General features: G+C 42.1%; 1 protein-coding gene across 3 annotated transcripts in view; it reads left to right on the top strand.

Moving 5' to 3' along the window:
• The window catches only part of sorcs2 (sortilin-related VPS10 domain containing receptor 2), a 729,701-nt gene that overhangs the window by 493,874 nt on the left and 208,474 nt on the right, over positions 1–27,353 (top strand). For all 3 annotated transcript variants that reach the window (XM_072255908.1, XM_072255907.1, XM_072255909.1), the window contains exon 5: positions 15,165–15,238. In XM_072255908.1, coding sequence (XP_072112009.1) covers positions 15,165–15,238 — 74 coding nt within the window. The remainder of the gene's footprint in view (positions 1–15,164; positions 15,239–27,353) is intronic.

Below are 27,353 nucleotides of genomic sequence, written 5' to 3'. Positions count from 1 at the left end.
TAATACTGTATTCATCACCATCATTTGAGGTCAGTCTGGTTTGAGTTATTGCTATTTTTCATACTTATACACACTTGCATACAATTTCAGCTCAGTTATTTTATTCTTAATACTTATCACATTTATGCAGGCCACCCTTAGTCTATGACTGATGCTTTTCAATCTATTCTGACCCATTTTTATATTTTTGAATACAGATTCTTCAACTGTTCCATAGTTCTATCTGCTCCTCGATGCCCAAAAATGTCATGGTACCAATATATCACCCGGTTTTTTCACCTTCTGGCACCACAAATCTACCGTTATTAAGTACAATCCCATTCAATACCTTTGTACCTGGATATTACATATACTCTTCAGAATTCTCTCTTCGCTGTACCTTTGCTAACTCCTGATCCTGTTGTTGTACCTTGACTGTCTATAGGTATACTCTTTGCTGGCTTATGTGTCATTATTCCCTCTATATCTGGATTCCATTTCACTCCACACCTTGTCTAACTCATCTGTCTTCCTGTCCCCTTCTGGGGATGTCTTTAAGTGAGCCTTCACCTCTTTCACTCCATCAGTATTTCCTCTCGCCTTCTCAAATATATACTTTAGTAAAGGTGCTTATGATAAAGGTTTACCATCTGCTGAAACATAACCTCTCGCTTCCCATAACGGTAAGTATTCAGTCGAACTATTACAAACATGCATACTTCCCAAGTGTGTGATTGCTCCTGAAAGATATCTGCCTGAATGGCTGACAACAAAAGCTATAGCAGCAAGCTCTGCCGCTTGTGCACTCATTATTGTGGGTAACGCGATTGCAGCACTTTCCACCTCTATTCTTTCTTCATCCTGTACATATATACCACATCCTGTGTGTCTCTCTCCATCAGAAACTATGATGGTCCATCAACAAAGATCCTTAAAGAGGAACTTTCTGGTCACATGACCTTATTTTCTTCTCCTGATTTTAAGATGGGAATGAATGGTCCTTTCTGTCCTTGTGCTACTGTCATCCGACACTTGTGAGGTTCACCCCAACAAGTTAAATTGTCAGCGAGCATGGTTGTACCGTTAACACTGACATTACAGCCCATTGGACTAGTTGCGTTTGACTGACTGTTCCATCCTTAATACAATCATTCAGCAAAAGCTGAATTGGAATATACTCTGTTAAGATAACTAGTGAATTAAGGCCAGCAATATAAGTGAAATATTAACTGCCAAAAACACTGCTAATAAATGACGTTCACATGTCATATAACCTTGTTCTACAGAGTAAACACAAGATGCATATGCCACTGACTTGTGTCTCCTGGAGTAACACAGCTAATATCGTATGATCACAGCTAACACCCTATTGCAGCAACCTCCAAAGAGAATAGCTCAGGATGGTTTGGGAGTGTTAAGAGCAGGCTAGTTTTAAGATCTGATTCTGGCTTAGAGTGTTCTGGTTTCCATTCCCATGGAACACCTTTCTTCAAGAGCCCCATAAGTGGGAAAGCTTTGGTGGCAAACACAACTATGTGATCTCTATAATACCCCACCAAACCAAGAAAGGACCTCAATCCCCTCACATCAGTGGGAAGAGGTAGTTTTGCCACAACATTGTTTATAAACATTGTTTATCTCCCAGGGGTTATAACCACTTCAAGTTACTAATCTGTTGCCTCATGATTTGAGCCTTTTTATAATTTACTTTCAAATCCATCTCCTATAACAGTTGAATTACTTCTTTAAGTAACTGATAAAGCTTCTGACGGGTCTCTTTCTGTATCAGCAGATACACTGGGGAGCTGAAAAGGCTTTCAGCACATTTGCCAGCCATTGATGGAAAATGGAAGGTGAATTGTGAATTGCGCCAAAACTGTTCATGTCTACTCATGTCCCTTCCAAGTGAAAGCAAATTTATATTGACACTCCCTTTTCAGCACTGTGAATCACTTTGCAACATACAGAATTCTGCTTAATCATAGTCTTGGAACTTGTGGCTACAGTAGAGGTTGGTAAATGGGTAACTTTCTTCAATTCCTGGTAATCTATGGTGAGTCTCCAACCATCAGATTCTAAACTGGCCATGTGGGTGAAGTATTTGTAGATGCTATTTCTCACAAAACTTTGTGTTAACAAACTTTGAATAATCTCAACATCTGCATCTGCTCATTTCGGAAATCTGTATTGCTTCTGGGCTTTTGGATCAAGGCCTTGTATACACTCGTCTCCTTGCAACCTGCCACAGTCATGTTTCTGTTTAGCAAATACTGCCTAGCAATCTAAAATAATTTGTCTGGCCTCTGAGTCCTCTGTCACATCTTCTGCCTTCACCCACATCTCCCCAAGAGTACTTATCCTGACCTCATTCCATCCAACCTGTTCTCTATCAAGAGTCACATTGATTAGTCCCTGCAGCCGGTAAATCACCCAGAGTCCTTTGGCCTTGTGCCTGTTCCTCTGGCAGGGCTGAGTGTAACACTGAAGTTAGACGCAGAAGGAAGCCAAGTTCCATTCCTCTACTTCATCTAAACTGTGAATTAACAATAAGAAAAAAGTCACAATAACAACACTGACCCCCTCCCCACAGATAAAACAGCCACAATAACAATCCCGACCCTCCCTCACAGAAAAAACAACGACAATAACAATCCCAACCCCCTCCCCACAAAAAAAAGTAGCCACAATAACTATCCCTGACCCCCCCACTCACTGAAAAAGCAGCCACAATAACAATCCCCGACCCCTTCCCCAAAGAAAAAGCAGCCACAATAACAATCCCTGACGCCCTCCCCAAAGAAAAAGCAGCCACAATAACAATCCCTGACGCCCTCCCCAAAGAAAAAACAGCCACAATAACAATCCCCGACCCCTTCCCCAAAGAAAAAACAGCCACAATAACAATCCTGACCCCTTCCCCGCAGAAAAACAGCCACAATAACAATCCCCAACCCCTCCCTGCAGAAAAACAGCCACAATAACAATCCCCAACCCCTCCTCACAGAAAAAACAGCCACAGTAACAATCCCTGACCCCTCCACAGGGAGAAAACAGCCACAATAACAATACCCGGCTCCTCGCTGAGAGGAAAAACAGCCACAATATCAATCCTCACCCGTCCCCCCATAGAAAAAACAGCCACAATAACAATCCCTGAACCCCTCACTCACAGAAAAAACAGTCACAATACCAACCCCTGATCCCTCCCCACAGAAAAAACAGCCACATTAACAATCCCGACCCCTCCCTAAAGAAAACACAGTCACAATAACAATCCCCGACCCCCTCACTCACAGAAAAAGCAGCCACATTAACAATCCCTGACCCCTCCCCACAGAAAAAACAGCCACAATAACAATCCCCGACCCCGTCACTCACAGAAAAAACAGCCACAATAACAATCCCCGACCCCTCCCCACAGAAAAAGCAGCCAAAATAACAATCCCCAAACCCTTTCCCAAAGATGAAATAGCAACAATCCCCGACCCCCTCACTCACAGAAAAAACAGCCACATTAACAATCCCCGACCTCTCCCCAAGGAAAAAAATGGTTACAATAACAATCCCCGACCCTTCCCCGAAGAAAAAAACAGTTACAATAACAACACCGACCGCCTCCCCACAGAAAAAGCAGCCACAATAACAATCTCCAACCCCTCCCCACAGAAAAAACAGCCACAATAACAATACCCAACACCCTCCTCACAGAAAAAACAGCCACAATAACAATCCCCAACACCCTCCTCAAAGAAAAGAGCAGCGACAATAACAATCCCCGACCCCCTCACTCGCAGAAAAGAGCAGTGACTCGCACTAAAACCCCCGTTACTCCCCACACACAGATAAGTGACAGATCACCCAGCCACTAATCAACCACAAAAAAGAAAACACCAAAACACTGAAGACCATTATAAAGTATAATCCAATAGTCACACCGATCTCAGAATATCCAAAACTTCTTTCCAGCTCCATTGCTCGCTGACCAGATCCTTATTAGGCATCTTGAGGAAATTTGATATGACATCAAAAACACTAGGTTAAACAGCATTTCTGGAGAGGGAAACACTAGGAGTATGTTTAATCTGTCAAAAACAGGAGAAGAGAAAAGATGGAGATGGAAATAGTAAGGTGGAGATCCAGAGAAGACAAATTACATACATTGGCTTCAGTTAGGTGAGGCTGATGAAGGCCACTAATCTGTTCAATGTTGAGCAGAAGAAAACTAATCTTGCTGAAAATCTGAAGTAAAAGCACAGTACCCTACTCGTTTTAATGGTTAGGCAGGGCAGCTGTTGAAATGGAACAGGAGCCTGTATTAAATATGAAATGTATGCTCTTCAGTTGCTTTTGGTGTTCCAGCTGCTGTTTCAAGCAAGCTTTGAGTGGACATCCCCAAACTGCTATTCTGTTGCTCTCTGTCCTTCCTTCCTTCCTTCCTTCTTTTCTTCCTTTCCTCCCTCATTTCCTTCCATCCTCCCTTCCTTCCCTCCTTCCCTCCTCCCCTCCCTCCTCACCTCTTTCCTTCCCTCCCTTCCTCCTCCCCTCCTCCCTCCCCTCCCTTCACTCCTCCCTTCCCTCCTCCCTTCCATCTCTCCCTCCTCCCTCCTCCTCTCCTCCCTCCCACCATCCTTAGCTTCCCTCCATCAGTTGTGGGTAAATTTTGGAAGGTATTCTAAAGACAGGATATATAAGAACTTGTAAAGACAGGGCCTGATTAGGGATAGTCAACATGACTTTGTGCATGGAAGGTTGTGTTTTACTAATCTTATTGAGTTATCCAGAAAGATAATGAAAGAAAGGCAGTGGACCTTGTCTACATGGACTTTAGCAAGGACTTTTGCAAAGTTCTGCATGGGAGGCTTATCCAGAAGCTTCAGTTGCTTGGCTTGTCAGGAGAAGCTTGAGAATAGTAGTAGATGGTTGCCTCTCTGAGTGGAGACCTGTGACTTATGATGTGCTGCAGGGATCAGTGCTGGGTTCATTGTTGTTTGTCATCTATATCAACAATCTCGTTGATAATATGGTAAACTGGATCATGAAATTTGCCAATGTCATCAAGATTGGGGGTGTAGTGGACTATACAAGCTTACAGTGGGATTTGGAGCAGCTGGAAAAATGGGCTGAAAATGGCAGATAAAATTTAATGCAGATAAGTATAAGGTGTTGCACTTTGAGAGAACAAACCAGGGTAGGACTTGCACAGTAGGCGATAGGGCACTGAGAGGTGTGGTAAGACAAAGGAATCTGGGAATACAGATCTATAATTCCTTGAAAGTAGCGTCATAAGAAGGTAGGGTTCATAAGACATAGGAGCAGAATTAGACCATTCAGCCCATTGAGTCTGCTCCGCCATTCCTGATGGCTGATCCCCAACCCCATATACCTGCCTTCTCACCATATCCTTTGATGCCCCAACCAATCAGCAAATTATCAACTTCCGCTTTAAATATTCCAACATACTTGACCTCCACCGTAGTCTGCGGCAGAGAATTCCACAGATTCGCTACCCTCTGGCTAAAAAAGTTCTTCCTTACTTCCGTTCTAAATGTCGCCCCTTAATTTTGAGGCTGTGCTCTCTAGTTCTGGATAGCCCCATCAGAGGAAACATCCTCTCCGCATCCACCTTATTTAGTCCTTTCAACATTCTTCTAAATTCCAGTGAGTATAGGCCCAAAGATGCCAAACTCTGCTCATATGTTAACCCATTCATTCCAGGAATTATCCTCGTGGACCTCCTCTGGACTCTCTCCAATGCAACACATCCTTTCTGAGATATGCGGTCCAAAACCATTGACAATATTCCAAGTGTGGTCTATTCTTGAAAAAAATGCCAACATTGCATTTGTAAATTAATCTTCTGAGAGTCTTGCACGAGGACTCCTAAGTCCCTTTACACCTCTGATGTTTGAATCTTCTCCCCATTTAGATAATAGTCCGCACTATTACTCCTTTTACCAAAATGCATTATCATACATTTCCCAACACTATTCCATATGCCACTTTTTTGCCCATTCTTCCAATTTGTGTAAGATCTGCTTCCTCAGCACTACCTACCCCTCCACCTATCTTCATATCATCTGCAATCTTTGGCACAAAGCCATCAATTCCATTATCCAAACCAATTGCAACCAATGTGGAAAGTAGTGGTCCCAATACTGACCCCTGAGGAACACCACTAATCACTGGCAGCCAACTGGAAAAGGTCCCTTTTGTTCCCACTTGCCTCCTGCCTGTCAGCCATTCCTCGATCCATGCCAGTATCTTTCCTGTAATGCCATAGGATATTATCTTGTTAAGCACCTTATCAAATGCCTTCTGAAAATCCATGTAAATGATATCCACTGCCTTTTCTTTGTCCACCCTACTTATTACTTCTTCGAAGAACTCTAACAGATTTGTCAGGCAAGATTTCCCTTAACAGAATCCATGCTGACTTTGACTTATTTTATTATTAGTGTCCAACTACCCCGAAACCTCATCCTTAATAATAGACTCCAACACTTTCCCAACTACTGAGGTTAGGCTAATTGGCCTATAATTTCCTTTCTTTTGCATTTCTCCCTTCTTAAAGAGTGGTGACATTTACAATTTTCCAGTCCTTTGGGACCATGCCAGAATCAAGTGATTCTTGAAAGATCATGACCAATGCATCTGTTATTTCTTCAGCAACCTCTCTCAGGACTCTGGGATGTAGTCCATCTGGTCCCGGTCACTTATCTACCTTAAGACCTTTCAGTTTGCATAGCACTTTTTCCTTCCACTCACTCCTGCTCCCTGACACTCACAGACCTCTGGGACACTACAAACATCTTCCATAGTGAAGACAGATGCAAAGTACTCATTAAGTTCATCTGCCATTTCTTTGTCCCCCATTACTACCTCACCAGCATCATTTTCCAGTGATCCAATATCAACTCTCACCTCCCTTTTACTCTTTATATAACTGAAAAAAACTTTTAGTATCCTGCTTTATATTATCGGCTAGTTTGCCCTCATATTTCATTTTATAGTTTTTTTAGTTGCCTTTTTGATGGATTTTAAATGTTTTCCAATCATCCAACTTCCCACTCACTTTTGCTACCTTATATGCCCTTTCCTTGGCTTTAATGCAGTCGTTAACCTATCTTGTCAACCACAGTTGCCTACCGCTGCCATTTGGGAACAACTTCTTCTGTGGGACATATCTATCCTGCGCCTTGTGAACTATTCCCAGAAACTTCAGCCATCTCTGCTCTGCCATCTTACCCGCCCATATCCTCCTCCAATCTACCTGAGTAAGCTCCTCTTTCATGTCTCTAATTCCCTTTATTCCATTGTGATACTGATGCACGTGACTTCTGCTTCTCCCTCTCAAATTGCAGTATGAATTTAACCATATTATGATCACTTCCTCGTGAGAGTTCCTTTACATTAAACTCCTTAATAATATCTGGGTTATTACACAACACCCAATCTGAGATGGCCTTTCCCCAAACTGCTCTAAAAAGCCATCTCATTGGCATTCAACATATTCCTCTCTTGCGATCCAACGCCAACCTTGATTTTGCCAATCTCCTTGCATTTTGAAATCTTCCATTGCAATTGTGATATTACCCTTATTACATGCTCTTTCCAGCTCTCTTTGTAATCTCAACCCCACATCTTGGCTACTATTTGGAAGAGAGAGAGTTTTTGACATATTGGCTTTCCTATCTTGAAGTGCTGAGTACAGGATTTGGGATGCTATGTTGAAGTTGTATAAAGTGTTGGTGTAGCTGAATTTGGAGCATTGTGTGCAGTCTGGTTACCTACCTACAGGAAATATATCAATAAGACTGAAAAGAGTGCTGAGAAAGCAAGAGGATTTTGTCAGGACTTGAGGACTTAGCTGTAGGCAAAGGTTAAATAGGTTAGGACGTAATTACCGGGGGTGTAGAAGAATGATTGGAGTTTTGATAGAGATATTCAAAATTATGAGGGGTATAGATAGGGTAAGTGCAAACAGGCTCTCATCAACTGCTATTGGGTGAGACTAGAACTAGAGCTCATTGGTTAATGGTGAAACTGCCAGTCAAGGAACGAACTGCCAACGGAAATGGTGGATGTGGGTTTTTTTGCAATATTTAAGAGAAGTTTATGGATGGAAGACCATGGTCCAAGTGCAGGTCACTGGAACTAGGCACAATATTGGTTCAGCATGCAACAAATAGGGCAAGGGCCTGTCTCTGTCCTGTAGTAATCTATGATTCTACGCTGACCATCATCTCTGAAATGAATCTGAAAAGGGATGAGTTTGATCCTCTCCTTACCTGATAACCTTGACCAATTCATTGTCCACAGATAAAATGAACTGCTCATTTTTTTTTTTTGCGAATTTGATTTGTCCTAACTCCTTGATTGCCTCATCAGCCTCTTCATGATCCTGGTCACTGAGTGTTTTCTCATGGAGGAAAGTCAATGTAGGATTTTAATTGCGTGACTTTGCTTGTGTTATTTTATTTCTCTTATTTCCTCACTGACATACCCCCTATTTTTTGTTCTTATCCTTAAATGGCCAACTTCTTTTGGAGCAAGTTTAAAAAGAATTGCTGTTGTTCTGGATCATAGACACATGTATGTCATTCAGTGAAAAGGGGCTCTTTAAAGAATGTGTGCCACACAGGAATACAGTTGTTATTTCACACACTGCATTCTTGTTTTATTTGCCCTCATATTTTATTATTCACACTCCTGAATAATTTATTGACACTGTTATTCACACAGAATATCAGGCAAGTGATGGCAGTCATAGAAAAAGGAGAAATCCTCGTTGTCATTCAATAGAAAAGTCTGCTACAAGGCATAGAGATGACTTAAAGACCAGCTCTAAGGGCACATGAAATCAAAGAAAAGTCACAGTGCCACAGTATACAAGCTTATTAATGATTAAGTGCCAATATGCAGTAATCCTCCAAGAGGACCACAATCTTCTTTTTCATGGTTTGGAGACTTGTGTGCTTCCATGACCCAGAAAACCATGCTGACTGGATTCAGGGCTTTGTGCTTTGGTTTTTGGTAGGGTCACCCATGCCAAATAGTTCAAAGGATAGAGACCAGACTAAGAGTGGTCCACCAGACCTTTAGGTTCATGGGTTCAACTCCAGGCTAATAACTCTGACTGATAAAACAAAACTGCTATGGAAACAGCAATGTTGAATCCCTTTTTTCTTTTTCAAATCCTTTTATTGTATATATAGGAAAAATAATATGAGTACATCGAAGTAAGAACACTTACAATGCCTCAAAAAAAACCATCATCTTAAAGATTGAAAATAAAATTTTGTGATAACAAAAAAAAACCTACTGAGCAGAAAAGTGAGGAAAAAAAAAGAAGAACCCATTAGGTGTATAACCCCGGAACCATGCGTCATACAAAAAGCTTCTAAAAATAAACATCAAACCGCCAGCAAGAAAAGAAAATATACTAAAAGAATTTACAATTAGATCGTGGAAAAATTGTATCAATTAACTCAAATGATAATAACAAGCAAATGAACCCCACCTTTTCTCAAAATCAAATAAAGGTTCGACTTCTAATTTTCTCCAAACTAAGACATAGCATCACTTGAGAGAACCATTGTGACAAAGTGGGAGCTGATGTATCCTTCCACTTCAACAAAATGGCCCTCCTAGCTATCAATGTAACAAATGCAATAACATGTTGGTCAGACACAGAAATACCATGAATATTTTGAGGAACTATTCCAAAAAGCACAGTTAATTTATTAGGTTGTAAATTAATTTTAAGTGCTTTGGAAATTGTTGAGAAAACCGACTTCTAGAACTGTTCCAATATAGAACAAGACCAAAACATATGTGTCAGTGTAGCTATCTCAGTTTTACATCTATCACAATGACTATCAACATTAGGAAAGATTTTAGAAAATCTCTCCTTTGTCAAATGATAACGATGTACAATTTTAAATTGAATCAATGAATGGCTAGCACAAATTAAAGAAGAGTTAACCAACTTCAATATCGCGTCCAATCCTCCATCATAAAAGTCAAATTAAATTCCTTTTCCCAATCCTGTTTAATCTTAGACAAAGGACGCTTATCCCATTGTAATAGTAAATTATAAATTCTTCCAATAGAACCCTTAATCAAAGGATTCATACTCATAATAGTATCTAACAGGTCAGCCTCCAATATGTAAGGGAAATTACTTAAATATTTTTGTCAAAAATGTTTAACTTGAAGGTATTGCAAAAAGTGTGAGTATGAAAGAGAATATTTATCAATTAATTGTTCAAAGGACATCAATCTATCTTCTTTAAATAAATCCAAAAAAGAATTAATACCTTTATTTTTCCAAAGTAGAAAAATTGGATCACTCAAAGAAGGCTTAAAAAAGTAATTTCGGTAAATTAAACTACAAAGTTTAAATTTTTTAAGATTAAAAAAATTGAGGAACTGGAGCCAAATTTGTAAAGAATACTTAATCACAGGATATAAGTTTAAATTAACAACTTTACCTAATTGCATAGGTAAAGGAGCCCCCAATAACGAGGTTAAATAAAACTGTTTTACAACTTTTAGTTCCAGGTCTACCCAAATTGGCCGATCACTCTTATCAACCCAGTATAACCAAAGAGACATATATCACAGATTAACAGCCCAATAATACATTCTAAAATTAGGCAAAGCAAGACCTCCATCCTTTTTCAATTTTTGTAAATGACATTTACTAATTCTTGGTCTTTTATTATTCCAAATAAAAGATAAATCAATCTGATCAAATAACTTCCTAGTCAAAAAAACAGGAATATTCTGAAATAAATATAAAAATTTCGGTAGAATCATCATTTTAACTATATGAATACGACCAACAAGTGAAAATGTAAATGGACGCCATCTACTAAATAAATACTTCACAGAGTCTAGTAAGGGAACAAAATTAGCTTTATAAAAATCCTTATATTTTTTAGTAATTATAATACCTAAATATCTAAAAGAGTCTGAAACTTTAAAAGGAGTATTATCATATATAGAGACAGAATCATTTAAAGGAAACAATTCACTTTTACTAAAATTAATTTTATATCCTGAAAAACCTCCGAATTCATTAAATAATTTTAGCAGGGCAGGAATGGATTCGTCAGGGTTGATATATAAACCAATAAATCATCAGCATAAAGAGAGACCTTATGTATGGTCTCATTCACAAAGATCCCATGGATATTTTTAGCCTCACGAAGAGCAATAGCAAGGGGTTCTAATATTAAATTAAACAACAAAGGACTTAATGGACAGCCTTGCCTTGTTCCCCGTGAAAGCTGAAAAAAAGAGACCTACAATTGTTAGTAACAACAGTAGCAATAGGGGCTTTATATATCATTTTAATCCAATTATTAAAATTAACACCAAAGCCAAATTTCTCTAAAACATTGAATAAATATTTCCATTCGGCTCGGTCGAACGATTTTTCAGCATCCAAAGATACAACACGTTGTGGAATTTTAGAAGAGGATGAATATATGATGTTAAGTAGTCTCCGAACATTTGATAAGGAATAGCGACCCTTTATAAAGCCTGTTTGATCTTTACAAATAATTTTACCCAAAATATTCTCCAACCGATTGGCCATTATCTTTGACAAAATCTTAGCGTCAACATTCAGTAATGAAATAGGTCTATATGAAGCACAGTCAGTAGGATATTTATCTTTTTTAAGAATTGAAGAAATAGAGGCCTCATAAAAAGTAGAGGGTAAGTCACCTTTCACAAAAGAATCCTTAAATATTTCCAACATATACGGAGAGATCAACTTTCCAAATTTTTTATAAAATTCTACGGGATAGCCATCAAGTCCTGGGGACTTACCAGATTGCATTGAAAAAATAGCTTTATGAATTTCGGCTTCAATAATTTGAGCATCGAGAATCTTTTGATCCTCAGCCGAGATTTTAGGAAAAACAATATTTCGTAAAAAAGCATTCATCTTAGAGGAACCTAACGGACATTGAGATTTATATAGCTCAGCATAAAAGTCTTGAAAAATCTTATTAATTTCCTCATATTCCTGAGCTAAGGTACCATCTTTCTTACGGATTTTCATGATTTGCATTTTGGCTGCAGCCATTTTTAATTGAGATGCAAGCAGTTTATTATTTTTATCTCCAGACATATAAAATTGGCTCTTTAACTTAAGCAAATAACCTTCAATGGGATGAGTTAATAACAGGTTATATTGTGATTGAAGTTTCACCCTTTGTTTAAATAAATCAGTATTGGGGGAAATTGCATAAATATTATCTAAATCTTTAATTTGTTTGAAATTCTATCTAATTCTGCTTTAGTTTTTTTTTTAAGTTTAGCTGAATGAGAAATAATCTGACCATGTAAAAATGCTTTAATGTATCCCATATATCTAATTTAGACATACCCCCTATATCATTAAAAAGAAAAAATTCTTTTATCTGGGTTTCAATGAAAGTGACAAAGTCAGAGTTTTGCAATAATGTCTGAGACATGCGCCAAGGTGGGCGGGCAAGAGTGACATCATCAAATTCAAAAGACAAACTCAGAGGCGCATGATCAGATATAGCAATAGTGTCATATTTGCAGGTTTTAACACTAGGCAAGAAGCGGGGATGGATTATAATATAATCGATCCTCAAATATTTTTTATAAACGTGTGAGAAGAAAGAATATTCTCTATTGTCGGGATGAAGATGCCTCCACAAATCAATCAACCCAAAATCAATCAAAATGGAATTAATAAATGACGCGGATCGATTTGGAAGTCGCTGTTTGGTTGAGCTCTTATCAATCATAGGATTTAAACAACAATTAAAATCCCCACCCATTATGAGCATATATTCATTTAAGTAAGGCAGTAAAGCAAATACCTTTTTAAAAAAAGAAGGATCATCTAAGTTAGGACCATACAAATTAACCACAACAACTTTTCTATTACAGATTGTTCCTTTAAAAATTAAAAATCTACCATTAGAATCTGATTCAATATCCTCTTGAATAAGTATATTAGGTTTAATGAAAATAGACACACCTTTTGTTTTACTCTGAGAAGTAGAGTGGAATTGCAAACCATTTCACCATCTAAAAGATCTATTTTGATCTCCCGCCCTGATATGTGTCTCTTGAGCAAAAAATTATGTCAGGTTGGAATTGGTTAATAATTTTAAAAATCTTCTTTCGTTTAATAGGATGATTCCAACCACGTACATTCCAACTTATTATATTAATCCGTTTGAACAGCATACTGTAATTTCATTCTACTTTATACACGCACAAAGCACATACCAATGCAGGATGATCAAAGATGGTGGTGATGGAGAATACAGCCAAATAAAAAACACGCATGCTCCGGAACCACCCAATGGGAAAAAACTAACTCTAAACCCACCCACCCACACCGGGAAACCCGAAAAAAGCAAGCGATCTACGATAGAATTCAAAGCTGCTGACTGCTCTGTCTGTGTTTTCTTTCCCTCCCCCCAGTTAGTAAAAAAGTAGAGTGACCTTGTGAAAAAGACAATAAAGTCTCAGCAAAAAAAGGTATTTACATTCCATCGACTGATAAACAAGAAAGAACCAAAACAATGTTATCTCTTAGAGAGAAAAACCAGCGCCATGTTTAAATTTAATATTAATTCCCTAAAAAAGCTTTAAATTCAATTATAAAATATTATAATAGAACAGAAAAGTATATAAAAAGCCCTATTAGTAGGAAAAACTACCAATTAGCTATGAAGTATTAAATTAAAGCAACAAATCGCCATATCTTCTTCCCTCAGTCATAAAATGTCCAGAGATCACTTGAGCAGAGATACTTAAACCGTAAATCTTTTCAAAGGAAAACCAATAATATTCAATAAAGAACAACTCCCCGTGTTCTTTAATTAGTCTCTCAATGAAATATACAAGTGACCTTCATAAATCTTCTTTCCAAAATGTGAATAATGTACAAATAGCCAAACAGCCTTTCAAATGGATCATTCAACAGTGGTGTCAGTGACAGCGGCAGACAAAGCCTGAACAAAATCCAGTGCAGCTTTGGATCAAAAAAAGTACGAGGAGGAGAATTAGGAGGGAAATTTTTAAGTTTTGTCGGATACCTCAGAGATGGGAAAAGATTCTTATCATATGCTTGTTTCATTACCAGGGCAAATTTTGATCTTTGTTCCATTATCTCTCTTGGATAATCTTCATAGAAGCGGAGCTCAGATTCCATAAATCTAAAAATTCTCTGTTTTCTTGCCTGTCGTATTATTTGATCTTTAATTTTAAAGTGATGAAAGCAAACCAGAACAGATCTTGGTTTACTGGAGTCCTTCGATTTCGAGATAAACGCCCTGTGTGCCCTTTCTATAGCAGGCGGCTTTGATAGAATGGTAGGAAATAAAGTGTGGAAAAGCTTACCAAAGTAAGCTGTTAGATCTCCATCTTCAGCTCCTTCCTGCAGCCCAACAATTCTTATGTTCCTTCGTCGAGACCTAGTTTCCAGGTCTATAATCTTATTTTGATATCTTTCCAAACAAGTTGTAGCTTCAGACAGCTTTTGCTTAGTTATCTTCAATTCCTCTTAGTGTAAAATAACTTGAGTTTCCAGGTCTTTAAGTTTTCCCAGAAATGACTTCCTTTCATTACTATTCTTTTCCAATTGGTCTTTAATTGATCCATTCTGATCCTTAATTGAATTCCGTGTCCGAACGATATCTTCAGCCCATGATGGCATTTCATCTGATCTTTCCTTTTGCACCTTTCCTTTCCCATTACCCTTATCACTAGGTTCAGGTAAATTCTTCCCACTTCTTGTAGACATAGACATATTGATCACCCTCAAGAATCAACAAGTAAAAATTTTAAATTCAAAGCTTAAACTAGGGGGAAAGAAAGAAAACTAAGAGCAGCAGAAAAATACTGCTACTCCATTGGCAGACAGGGGCGGTCCTCCAGTGTTGAATCCTTCTACATCTGAGTGTGATGGTATTCCTGAGTCTCCAGCTGGGATTTGCATAACCGATAATAGTGAAAACTGAGAGGAAGTTAATGGCATGATGAAGGAAGACCTGAACACTGCCAAAGATGGAGGACCTTCATTGCTTCCCTAAATGCCAGTGGCATAGCAGGCAGTAAGTAATATGCAGTAGTATTGTACTATTGAAACACTGATAAAATAATTACCCTTCTTCTTTCTGCAGCTGTATTTTTCTGTTGACCTTGGAAAGAAATGGGAGTTACTGCAGGAACGCGTCACAAAGGAGCGATTTTATTGGTGAGAATCACATTATTTATCAGATTTCCAATGTGTTCAGTCACTCTATCAGCAGATGTTCCAAACTTTTTCAAATGAAAGCCCCACTTACTTGCATGAGGTAAGTTGTGCATCCTTCCCCACCCCCAAACCTTTCTGTTGAAGGTAGTACCTGTAGTAACAGTTGGGGAAGCTGTAGAGCTGCATATAATTTTATTTATCTGTGAACTTTCTACCTAAATTACTTTAGTATTATTAAAGCTTTGTAAGTTGTAATTTTGCAACACTCACTAAACCTGTCTAAGGAGATAATGCACCTGAGTTTGAGAACCACTGCTATAAGCAGACAGGATGTCATGAAACACAATCCCTTATTCAGTTCATGAGAATTTTTGGAAGCAGTCTCTGTGTTTTCGTTTGTGATTTTATATTTATATTAGTTTAACCTACTAACATTGAACTTCAAAGCTAATGTAGAAAATCACCTCACATGATTCGTTTATAGAAGTCGATCCTCTATCAATGCTTGTTTGTTGTACCAGTTTTGGAAAGAAGATGAAACTGTCTTGATGGCTACACTGGCCTATTTTTACCAAATTTATTATTCTCAAAATCCACATGTTTTGCAATATGCAAGGAAAAAGTGTGGTATGGAGTGTGGGAGGCTGTGAACCTACTTTTATGCTTGGAGGATTGGGAGGTGCTAAGAGTGGGTGGGTAATAGAAATGGGACCAGCTTCAATGGGAATCACATATCAAACATCAGATTCACAGCCAGGCAAGCCAGAGCTCCTTTAACTTCTGCAGAAGGATACGTTGCAGGTTTTGTGAAAGTTGGTTTCTGAGTTAGTGGCCTGTGCCACTTATAAGCCATGTCAGATCAAAATGGTTTGTCTGAATGATCATCGAACCAAGTGTGGAATTCCATTTTTGTCACTGCTCATCTTTGGCACTCACCATGCATAGTCATATCATACACGCAGCTTAATGATGACAATGGAGGGAACTCATTTAAATCATGTCATTGACATTTAACTTACAGCACATAAAAAAATTGCATTGCCAACTTTCTGCCCTCATAAGTTGCATAAAACAGAATACCAGCGGACCCTGAATTGTGAGTGGCTACAGAATATTCTTGCTGCCCAATTCTATGAATCTTTCAAATAAAATTCCTTAATTCAAGTGACCCAATCACTCTCTCTCTGTCTTTGTCTCTCTCAATCTCTCAGTCTCTGTCACTCACTCTCTTGGTCACTAGGTCTCTCACCCCCTCCCCTCCCCTCAACACCTCCCTTCAGCCCCCTCTCCTAACCCCTTCTCTCACCCATCCCCTTTACCCCCTCCCCTTTCCCCCTCCCCTCTCTCCCTCCCCTCTCTCCCCCTCTTCCCCTCCCCTCTCTCCCCCTCTTCCCCTCCCTTCTCCCCCCCTTCCCCCCCTTCCCCTTGATGAAATAACGTCTTGGGCACCACGGTGGTGTCGTGGTGAGTGCAACACACTTGCAGCTCGAGGGCATCGGAGCTAGGAGGTCAATTCGGCCGTCATCTGTACGTTCTCCTTGTGACCGCCTGGGTTGCTCTAGGTGCTCCAGTTTCCTCCCACAGTCCAAAGATATACTGTTAGTAGGTTAATTGGTCATTGTAGATTTTCTGGTGATTAGGCTAGGGTTAAATTGGGGGTTGCCGGAGGGGTGTGGCTGAAAGAGCCAGAGGGGCCTATTCTGTGCTGTATCTCAATAAATAGCAGGGGTAGAACAACATTCCAGTGTGATCCTTCAAAGGCAATAATGGTCTAGAACAGGGCTTCCCAACCTTTTTTCTGCCGTGGACCCCTATCATTAACTGAGGGGTTTGCTGTCCCCAGGGTTGGGACCCCCGTTCTGGAACGACAGTAGACAGATAAAGGATCTAGTGCTTTCAACATCATGACTCCCTACGGGTAACATCACTGTGCAAGTCCTCTGCCTTTCATGAATCAAACAGAAAGTCAATACAGATTTAATTGTGTTGGTGAACGCAGCAGGCCAGGTAGCATCTCTAGGAAGAGGTATAGTCGACGTTTCAGGCCGAGACCCTTCGTCAGGATCTGCAGAATTCCTGTTGTTTACAGATTTAATTGTATTGGTGATCCAACTCCTGCTGCATAAAGTACCAGGAATTGAGAGCTTGCTGTTTTGGGATTGCAGCATAAATTGGAAGTTAAAAGCTTGCTCAGCAATTGAAACCGAATTATTGATAAATAAAACCTTACATAAATCTAGTTGATTAATCCATTGGAGAAGAGGGTCAGTGAGTTGTTTGAATGAAAGTGGGATAACTGCTGAAGGAGAAACACTCGATGAAGAATCATCCTCCCACCAAGGAATCCAGGACTGTTTACCTCTTTAGATTAGAGGAAAATCTGGGGCATGAAATCGAGTAGGATAACTGGGAGGCCATACTATGGCTGTAATAGCTCTTTGAAATTTCCCATGCAGACTAATTCCACAACTCTTTATTCCCCTCCAGTTCGTTCATCACTTTTTTACTGACCCACCTGTCAGAGAAAACCGATTCTCTCTCTTTTTTGTTTTAAAATTGTTCATATTGTGGTGAGCATGCGGCATGATGACAGTCAAAAATAGCTTGTTTATTTCAACTGGTGTCTTTATTGCGACAAGCACGGAAACAGACCAGTGACGGGGAGAGAACCCACTCAGTCACATACAGATGGGGGATGTGATTACCTCGGTTACAGTCAGGGAGACCCCCAAGCACACACATGTGAATATCTGTAACAATAAATGAACCTGAACATCCCACACAAGCATCTTAAAGCAAGAACAATAAATCAGACTGGCCTCTAGGAATACTGAATCGGGCTGTTGACCATACCTCACCCACCCCTCCACCCCTGGAGTGCAACACTACCCCCATCTGAGGGGTCAGCTGTCCACATCAACCTCAGAGTCCCCAACAAAGTCCAAAAGTACAGGTTGTGGTCAACACCACCGTCTGGGCACTGTGGTGTGTCTGTAGCAACCTCCCCTTCCCCCCCCCCCCGCCCCCCCATGGGAGGCAATGTTTGATGAGGCAAGAGGCAGGGCACCCAGAGTGTCACTTCCTTCCTTCAGCCTCACTGGGTTAGTGGTGGCCGAGGGCTGACACCGTGCCAGCTGGTCCTGGTGCCTTCCACTGCTCGGGCACCCATAGCTGGTATACCACATTGGAGGTGCGCTCCAGGCCCCTTCCAATGGCTTGCAAGCTTGGGGGTGGTCCCTTCTTCTGGGTGGGGCAGTAAACCCATACTGGGGCCCCCACCGGGTACTGCTGTATTGGCACCCTAGACTGGCGGTCCGACCCTTTCTAGGGCTGCATACGTCATAGCAGTGCACCAACAGCTCCATGTCCTGACTATACTCAGGCTAATAGAAGTGTTTGTGAAGCTTGTCCAACATCTTTGCGATCCTGAAATGGCTGTGCACCAACCACAGCGCCGTGGCACGGAACCTCCGAGGGACCACTAGCTGCAGGAGATGTCTGTCGCCATTGGAAAGCTGTCTATCACACACCTCCAGCATGCCCCACTGAAAGAATAGGGCTTTGGTCTCGGCACCTAGAGCAGAGACCTCTGCCCACTCCGGCCGTTGGCCCACGCTCAGCTATCCCATCACCTCAGCCAGCAGGGGATCATTCACCTGCTCACTGCGCAGCAGCTGGTCAGTGGTGGGGAGGTCTACCTCGCTGCCGGCTGCCACCTGAAATGCCGCCACCTCCGCTTACCCCCGAGTTCTTCTGTGTTACCCCAAGTTACCCCAAGCTCTGGGCCGTTTGGGTGAAGAGCAAGACTTTTGCGTGGACTGTGTGGCGGAGGGTATCAGATGCTGTGTGTTGGTGGCCACGGTGGGGTGTGTGCACTGTGGTGGGCGGCTGTGAGACCGGTAGTGGCTGTTGCTGCCCCCTGCCTGGTCTGCTTCCTGGAGCTGCCTCGCCGGAGAGCCACGGCATCAGTGCTGAGGTAGTGTGTACAACCACACGGGAGTCCCAGTGGGACAGCAGGTCCAGTCCAAGGATGCAGGGCCCTCGAATGTTGGCTAACCACACCTCATGCTCCACTGCATTCCTCCCCACTGCGATATGCAGCCACCTCTTCCCTCTCAGCACAGCACAATCACCGGTGACCGTAGCCAACTGGACCACCGTTGTTGTCCACCCAGGTGGGAATGGCTGGTCCGAGTTGGGGAGGACACCAGGGCAGATGATAGTGATAGTTTACCCCAACACACAGCATCTGAAATCCTCCACCACACAGTCCACGCAAAAGCCTTGCTCTTCACCCAAACGGCCCATCTGGAGAGGCAACAACAGCGGGATTCTGCTCGAGGTCTCAGGCAGGGTGGCCTGCTCGGCATTTCCCAATGGCTGCGCTGGGCTATGGCACTGGGCAGTCCCTGGCCAAATGCCCTGCTCTGGTGATCAGAGATCGCTCCATGGCACGCGGTGGGGCTGACGCAGCGCTGGTCGGACTTGTCGCACAGTCTCCCCCTCGTCAGCTTCCTCCTCTATCTCAATGACACAAGCCTGAGCTCACAGCGTGCGGGGCAACGCTGGAATGCCTTGGGGTCTAAAATTGCTTCTGCCCTCTCCGCCTCTGCCAGCGATGATGGTGATGTCAGGTGTAGAGGGCAAGCTCTTCCTGAGCCGTGGGAGGGAACTGAGGGTAGCCATGCCAAGCACAGTGGCAGATATCTGCTACGAATGCCTGCAGCTTTTCTCCCACATGGTGCCGTCTGCTGTCCTGTTGTTCCCTTATTGCTTCCTCCAGTGATCTCTGCTTGAAACGCCACTCCAGCACCGTGACAAGGTCCCTGTAGTCTGGCTGCTCAGCCGGGGTTAGGTCGAGGAGAGCCCACAGGGCATCCCCCTCCAGTGCCAGGGCAAGGTTCACCGCCGTCTCAGTGGGCTCCACCTGTTGTGCCACCCAGCATGTTTGACTTGCGCCTGGCGAGGCTCCAGGCAGCTGGTACCGTTGTGTCTGGGGAGCTTCAAGGTGGACTTTGTGCTGTTAATTGTTGTGGCCTCTTGTTCCAGCAACGTCCTTGGTGCCTCCCATGTTACCTGTCCTCCCATGGCTGCGGAGTCTTGGCTTCCCTGATGTGGGCTAAGAGGGAGACGGGTGATGCGCTCCATCCTATTCCCTGGTCTGGGGAGCCTGGGTGTGCCAACCCTGTTGGGGTTCCCTGGGAAGACATGATCCATGGTCAAGTTCCTGGGCATGTTAACTTCTGGCTTTGCTATAGATGGGATTATGAAGCCAGCAATCAAACTGTCCTCAAGAGGAGATAATTATTTCATCTTGTCAATGATTTCTGGTCAAGATGATGCCTGCGAACATCAGGCCTTCGATCGACATCTTCTGGATAGATCATGAAGCCATATATCACACTTCTTTTATGTCTTTCACATTTGTCTTTCATCTTGAATGTGCTTCTGGAACTTTTCGAGCCTGTGATTTGCAGATTGGAGATTGTTGGTGATTCAGTGCTCTGCAGTCTCTGAAGAGATCCCGGGAAGCAGAGGCAGTGTGCGGAAATCTTGTGGTGAGAAGGCTGTGAACAAAAACTGGGTATGGAGGTAGAACATTCACGTCCTGCTGTTAAATTTGAGCCTTCCCATTAATGACATTACTCTCTCAATTTCCCTGCCTGTCTCCCTGGAAGTACTGAGGCCATTGTCTTTTCAGGGTTGTTTTTTTTTGCTGATGATTTTTAGACACCACACTATTTGAAGGATGTGATGGTGTTGAAGAGGGTCCAGAGCAGATTCACCAGAATATTGCCTGGGTTGGAGCATTTCAGTTGTGAGGGGAGACTGTACTTCCCATTCTTCTATTTTCTATTTATGATTTAGAATTTAAATTTTTAATATTTGCTAATTTTAACTATTTTTAATATCTTTAATATTTAATATTTGTAATCCAGGGAGTGTGAAGTGCAGAATCAAATATCGCTGTGACGGTTGTACATTCTAGTACCAATTGTTTGGTGACTATAAAGTATAAAGTATATTTTCTCTGTAACAGAGAATTGGGAAATCACATTACAGACATGGTGAAACTGTACCGGGAGAATTTGTGTGCAGTTCAGGTCACCATACTATAGGAAGGATGTGATTAAGCTAGAAAGGCTGCAGTGATGGTTCACAAGGAGGTTTCCTGGACTGGAGAGTGTGAGTGATCAGGACAGATTGGATGAGCTTGGCTGTTAACCCTGGAGCAAAGGAGGCTGAGAGGTGACCTTATTAGGGCAGGGATTCCCAACTTGGGGTCGATGGACTCTTCCATTCATGGTGGAGTTCCATGGCATAAAAAAGGTTGGGAAGCCCTGTTATAAAGGTTTATAAAACCATGAGTGGCATTGGGTATAGGTACGATGGATTGTCACAGTCTTTGCCCCAGGGAAGAGGAGGCTAAAGTGGGGTGGGGGGGAAGAGGGGAAAGAACTTCACCCAGGGTTCTTTTCATAAATTGGAAATAAAGAAAGATCAGTCCGTAGAGGATGATCACAGAAGCAACCATGATGGGTGAGTGAGCAGGACTGGGAGGAGCGGTCACCAGCAAAGGCCAGTTAATCTGCTTATGTGCTCGCAGCTCAGCTCAGCTCAGCTGTTGCAGCTCGGGAGTTGATGGTGGAGTGCAAAGAGAAGGCATTTAGAAAAGCGTGTTTCCCTCCAGCAGAAAATGTTTGCAGTCTCACAGCAGCACAAATAAATCCAGCCCACTGTCAACCTGCTCCAATGTTGACGCTGTTTCTCTTCCCTCAGATGACAGATCACCTGCTGAGTACTTCCTGCTATTTCTGTTTTTGTTTTAGATTTCTAGATCAGCATTTCTATTTGTTTATATGTTTCTGACTTTTTGCAGTCTTATGACACTCATCCCTGACTTAAGGAACATTGGCTAAATCACATGTCTTTTCTCTCTAACTCCTAAAAGGAGACAATTATTAATGCTTGCTGACTCTGTTGTGATTGGCAGCATGTCATATAGAAGAGAGTGCAGCAAAAACTGAAATCCGTAACCTTCTTTAGCTGGTTTGTTTTGAAATAGTGCAGGGAGCAATAACCAGAGAGACATTATAAACTCTTGTTGAAGGAAAGTAAATGCAGGTATCTTTGAACATAAATCTTCACAGGAATCTATGTAGTTATTTATATGCATCCACTCTCATACCACTAATGATTGACACCTGTATCTCAGAATAGCTTACTTACTGCCAGGTTTGAAGTTTGAGAGTTCAAATTCCATTCTTGCCTTGAGGATACAAATTTAGGAGGGTACTCGAATGCTGTTCTGAAAGAATTCCAGCAGATTAAGAATACCACCTCTTCAAACACCACCCCATTTGCTCCCTTCTATTTTACGGCACAAACTTGAAGAAGAGTGGTGTGTTATTCCTGTTCTTCTAGGCCAATACTGATCTATCAGTCAAGATCACAGAGACCCTGTCAAAATCACAGAACCTAGCCCAGGGCTGGGTTCATAGTCAACTGACTCCCATACTCCTTTAAACTTCTGAGACATGGATTAAATATGGCAGGTATATCAAAGAGATACCACCAATGTCATTTCTGTTCCATTGGCAGAATAAGCAAACTAACATCAGTCTCATGTCCAACGCTAAAGCCGCTGACATCAAGGGTCTAATTAAACCCAATCAGCTCCAGCGAACAGTGGACATTTCCATTCTTCCCATCAAGGTCCTGAAACAGATTTTTTACTCTGATCTCCATCGTGGCAAGAGATTACGAGGAAGTCAACAGAGGAACTTGAAAGACGTTCTCTGAAGTTCCTGAAAAATATTTAAAATATAATCTCATCCATTTGTGGCTATCAAAATGGCCCATAGTCAATCAAAATGTTCTGGGGTTTTGTTTGTTAATTCGTTATGTGCCTTGTCTTATGGTGTAGGTGATCATGGTCTTTCCTTGACCATGATTGTTCTTGGCAAATTTCTTTTTACGGAAGTGATTTACTATTGCCTTCTTCTGGGTAGTATCTTTACAAGACAGGTTCCCCCTTTACCAATGTTGTTTAGAGATTGTTTGCCTGGTGTCAGTGGTCGCATAACCAGGACTTGTGATATGTACCAGCTGCTCATACAGCCGTCCACCACCTGCCTCCATGGTTTCATGTGACCCTGATCAGGTGGCTAAGCAGGTGCTACACCTTGCCCAAGCGTGACCTGCAAGCTAGCGGTGGGAAGGAAAATCTTACACCTCCTCCGGTAGAGGGGCATCTCCACTCTACCACCAGGGATAGAGAAGGACATAAAAGAGGTGGGTGAGCAGTATTGTTAATCACAGATAGTATCATAGTTGCATAAAGGGAGGTTGTTATGGCGAGGTCATCTGCTGAGTCAGTGGGGGTGGAAGTCTGAAACAGGGAAGGAACAGTCACTCTATTGAGAGTATTCTTTAAGCCCCCCTCCCCCCAAAAACAAGGACACTGAGGAGCCGGTTTGTTGGCAGTTTTTGGAAAAGCACAGAAATAATGGGGTTTTTGTCATGGTTGACAAGTTATTCCCTAATGTTGATTGGCACCTCCTTAGTACAAGAGATATAGATGAGACAGAATTTGTTAGATGTGTCCAGGAGGGATTTTTGACATAATATGTGGACAAGCTGACTAGATGAGAGGCCACACATAATGTTGCTAAACAAGATAAGAGTCCATGGTATTACAATAAGATGCTAACGTAGACGGAAGGTTGGCTGATTGGTAGACGACAAAGAGTGGGAATAAAGAGGGCTTTTTTTGGTCAGCAGCCAGTCACTGGTGGTGTTCCACAGGGGTCAGTATTGCATCCACTACATTTCACATGATCTGGATAAGAGAATTGATGCCTTTGTAACTAAGTTTATAGATGATCCAAAGATAGATGGAGGGGCTGGAGGGGCAAGTAGGGTGGTTGCAAAAGAACTTGGACAGATTAGGAGAATAGGCAAGGAAATGGCAGATGGAATCCAGCATAGGAAGGTGTATGATAATGCACTTTGGTAGGAATAAAGGTGTAGATTAGTTTCTAAGCTGGAAGTAAATCCAGAAATCAGAGGTGCAAAAGAACTTGGGAGTCCAGGTGCAAGATTTCTTAAAGGTTAACTTGCAATTTAAGTTGGTAGTAAGGAAGGTAAATGCAATGTAACATTCATCTCAAAAGGTCTAGAATATAAAAGCAAGAATGTAATGCTGAGGCTTTATAAGGTATTGGTCAGATCATATTTGAAGGTTTGTGAACAGGTTTGGGCCCCATATTTAAGACAGGATGAGCTGACTTTGGAGTGTGTCCAGAGGAGGTTTGCAAGAATTATCCCTGGAATGAAAGGATAAGCCTGTGAGGAGTGTTTAATGGCTCTGGGCCTGTACTCGCTGGAGTTTAGAAGAATTGGGGATGGATCTCATTGAAACTTAGCGAATATTGAAAGGTCCAGATAGAGTGGACATGGAGAACCTAGGGGCAGATAGCACAGCCTTAGAATAAGACATCCATTTAGAACAAAGATGAATTTCTTTAGCCAGAGGGTGGTGAACCTATAGAATTCATTGCTGCAGACATGTGGGTATACTGGGTGTATTTCAAATGGAGGTTGATAAGTTCTGATTAGTCATAGTTTCAGAGGTTATAAGGAGAAGACAAGAGACTGGGATTGAGGGGAGACATAAATCGGTCATGATCAAATGGCAGAGAACATTAGATGGGACAAATGGCCTAATTCTGTTCCTATATCTTATGGCCATTCTGGATCTAATACTAGGCAATAAACCTGGTCAGCTGACAGATCTTTTGGTGGGCGAGTGTTTTGGAGACAGTGACCACAACTTACATTACTTTGGACAAGGGTAAGAGTAGATGGTACAGGGAAGTATTTAATTGGGGGAGGCCTAATTATGGTGCTATGAAGCAGGAACTTAGGAGCACGCATTGGGAATAGATGTCCTCAGGGAAATGAACTATGGAAATGTGGAGCAACATACACGAAATGCTGGAGGAACTCACCAACCAGGTAGCATTGATTGAAAAGAGAGAACAGTCAGCATTTCAGTTCCACTCCATCCTTCCACTCCTCCCAAAACTCCTCTCAAGTCTTGCTGAAGTGGCTCAGTGAGGCAGGGTGAAGGAACCATGGTTGACAAGAAAGGTGCAACACTTAGTCAAAAGGTTTACAAAGCAAGGATCAGACAGGGTCTTGAGAGTTTTATGTCAGAGTCTGCAGATCCCACATTTGTATCATTGACCAGCTCTGAATCCACATAGCAGGAGGTGATACTGAGCTGCCTTATTGAATCACTGCGGTGCATTCGGTAGGGTATTCCCATAGTCTATTGGAGATATTTACATGCAGCAATGATGATGGAACAGTGGATCATGAAGGTCGTTTCCCCACATGTATAAAATTCTTGTCTTTATTGGTTATAAAGGCTGTGGATTGGGGAGGTGGATCAAAGTAGCTTATGAGAGTAACATCAATGACTGCAACAGGAAAAGAAACAACCATTTCTCCTCTACCACCACCCTCCTCCGTCTCCATCTGGCAGTACTGATCCTCACTATCACCAGTTTTTCCTTCCACTCCTCCCAGTTTCTTCAAACTCAAGGGGTTGCTATGGGCACCCACATGGGCCAAGTTAGGCCTGCGTTCTCTCTGGCTACTTGGAACAGTCCATGTTCCAAGCCTTCTCTGGTAATGCTCCCTAATTCTTCCTGTGCTACAATGATGACTACTTTGGTGCTGCTTCATGCCCCCATGCTGATTTTGTGAATTACATCAGCATTGCCTCCACCTTCCAGTCCGCCCTTAAATTCACTTGGTCTATTTCTGACACTCGACTCTCCCCTTTCTCAATCTCTCTGTCTCCATCTCCGGGAGCAAACTGTCCACGAACATCGTTTATAAACCAACCGATTCCCTCTGCTATTTTGAGTACACCTCTTCCCACCCTGTCTCTGGTGAAAATGTTGTTTTCTTTTCTCAGTTAATTTGTCTCCAAATGAGGCTTTTCTTTCTAGGACTTCAGAGATGTCTTCCTTCTTCAAAGAATATGGTTTCCATTCTTCCACCATTGATGCTGCCCTCACCCACCTCTCCTCCATTTCCAGGATATCTGCGCTCACCCCATCTTCCTGCTGCCTTAGCAGAGATAGTGTTTCTCTTGTCCTTACCTACCACCCCAAGAGCCTCAGCGTTCACTGTGCTGAGCAGCACTGCTCCATCTGCCAAAAGTGGAATGTACTGGTGGCCACCCAATTTCATTCTGTTCCCCATTTCCGGTCTGACATGTCGGTTCATAGCTGCCTTTTGCCGTGATGAGGCCACTCTCAGGGTGGAGGAGCAACACCTCATATTCCATCTAGGTAGCCTCCACCCTGGTGGCATAAACATAATTTTTTTTCCTCTGATAATTGTTTTCCCTTCCTCCTCCCTCTTCTTCTATTCCCCACTCTGGCCTCTTAACCCTTCTCCTCAGCTGCCTATCACCTCTCCAAGGTACCCCTCCTCCTTCCCCTTCTTCCATGATGCACTCTGCTCTCCTATTATAGTCCTGCTCCAGCCCTTTACCTTGCCCACCCACTTGACTTCACCTCCTAGCTCATCCTCTTTCACCTCTCCCCAAACCTTTTTTTTTCTGGTGTCTTCTCCCCTTTTCCAGTCATGAAGAAGGGTCTCAGCCTGAAACATTGACTGTTGATTCATTTCATTAGATGCTGCCTGCCCTGCTGAGTTCCTGTGCCATTTTGTGTGTGTTGTTCTGGAGCTCAAGCGCCTGTAGAATCTCTTCTATTTAACAGGAAAAGAATGTGTAGTGTTTTGATTTCAGAACCAGTTGAATTGGCTGTATTTTCAGGGATTGTGTTGCAGGTTTTTGAGTGTTGTGCTCATCCAGGAAAGTGAAAGGTACTATATTGCATTCCTGTCAGGTCTTGTAGATAACAAAACAAATACAATAGGTCTGAAGTGCATCAATTCCTTCAGGGAAACCACCTTCCAATCTAGATTTGGATTTTCCCTGCGGCTATCTAATTGATTTTCTTGTCCTTTCTAACATCTGAACGCAATAGTGAAGGAGCTAGTGACAGTAATACCTTTGCATGTTAGGCAC

Source organism: Mobula birostris, chromosome 4, assembly GCF_030028105.1.
Source record: "Mobula birostris isolate sMobBir1 chromosome 4, sMobBir1.hap1, whole genome shotgun sequence".
Lineage (NCBI taxonomy): Eukaryota > Metazoa > Chordata > Chondrichthyes > Myliobatiformes > Myliobatidae > Mobula > Mobula birostris.
Note: the sequence above shows the minus strand (reverse complement) of the source record. Positions and strands in the feature narration are given on the sequence as shown.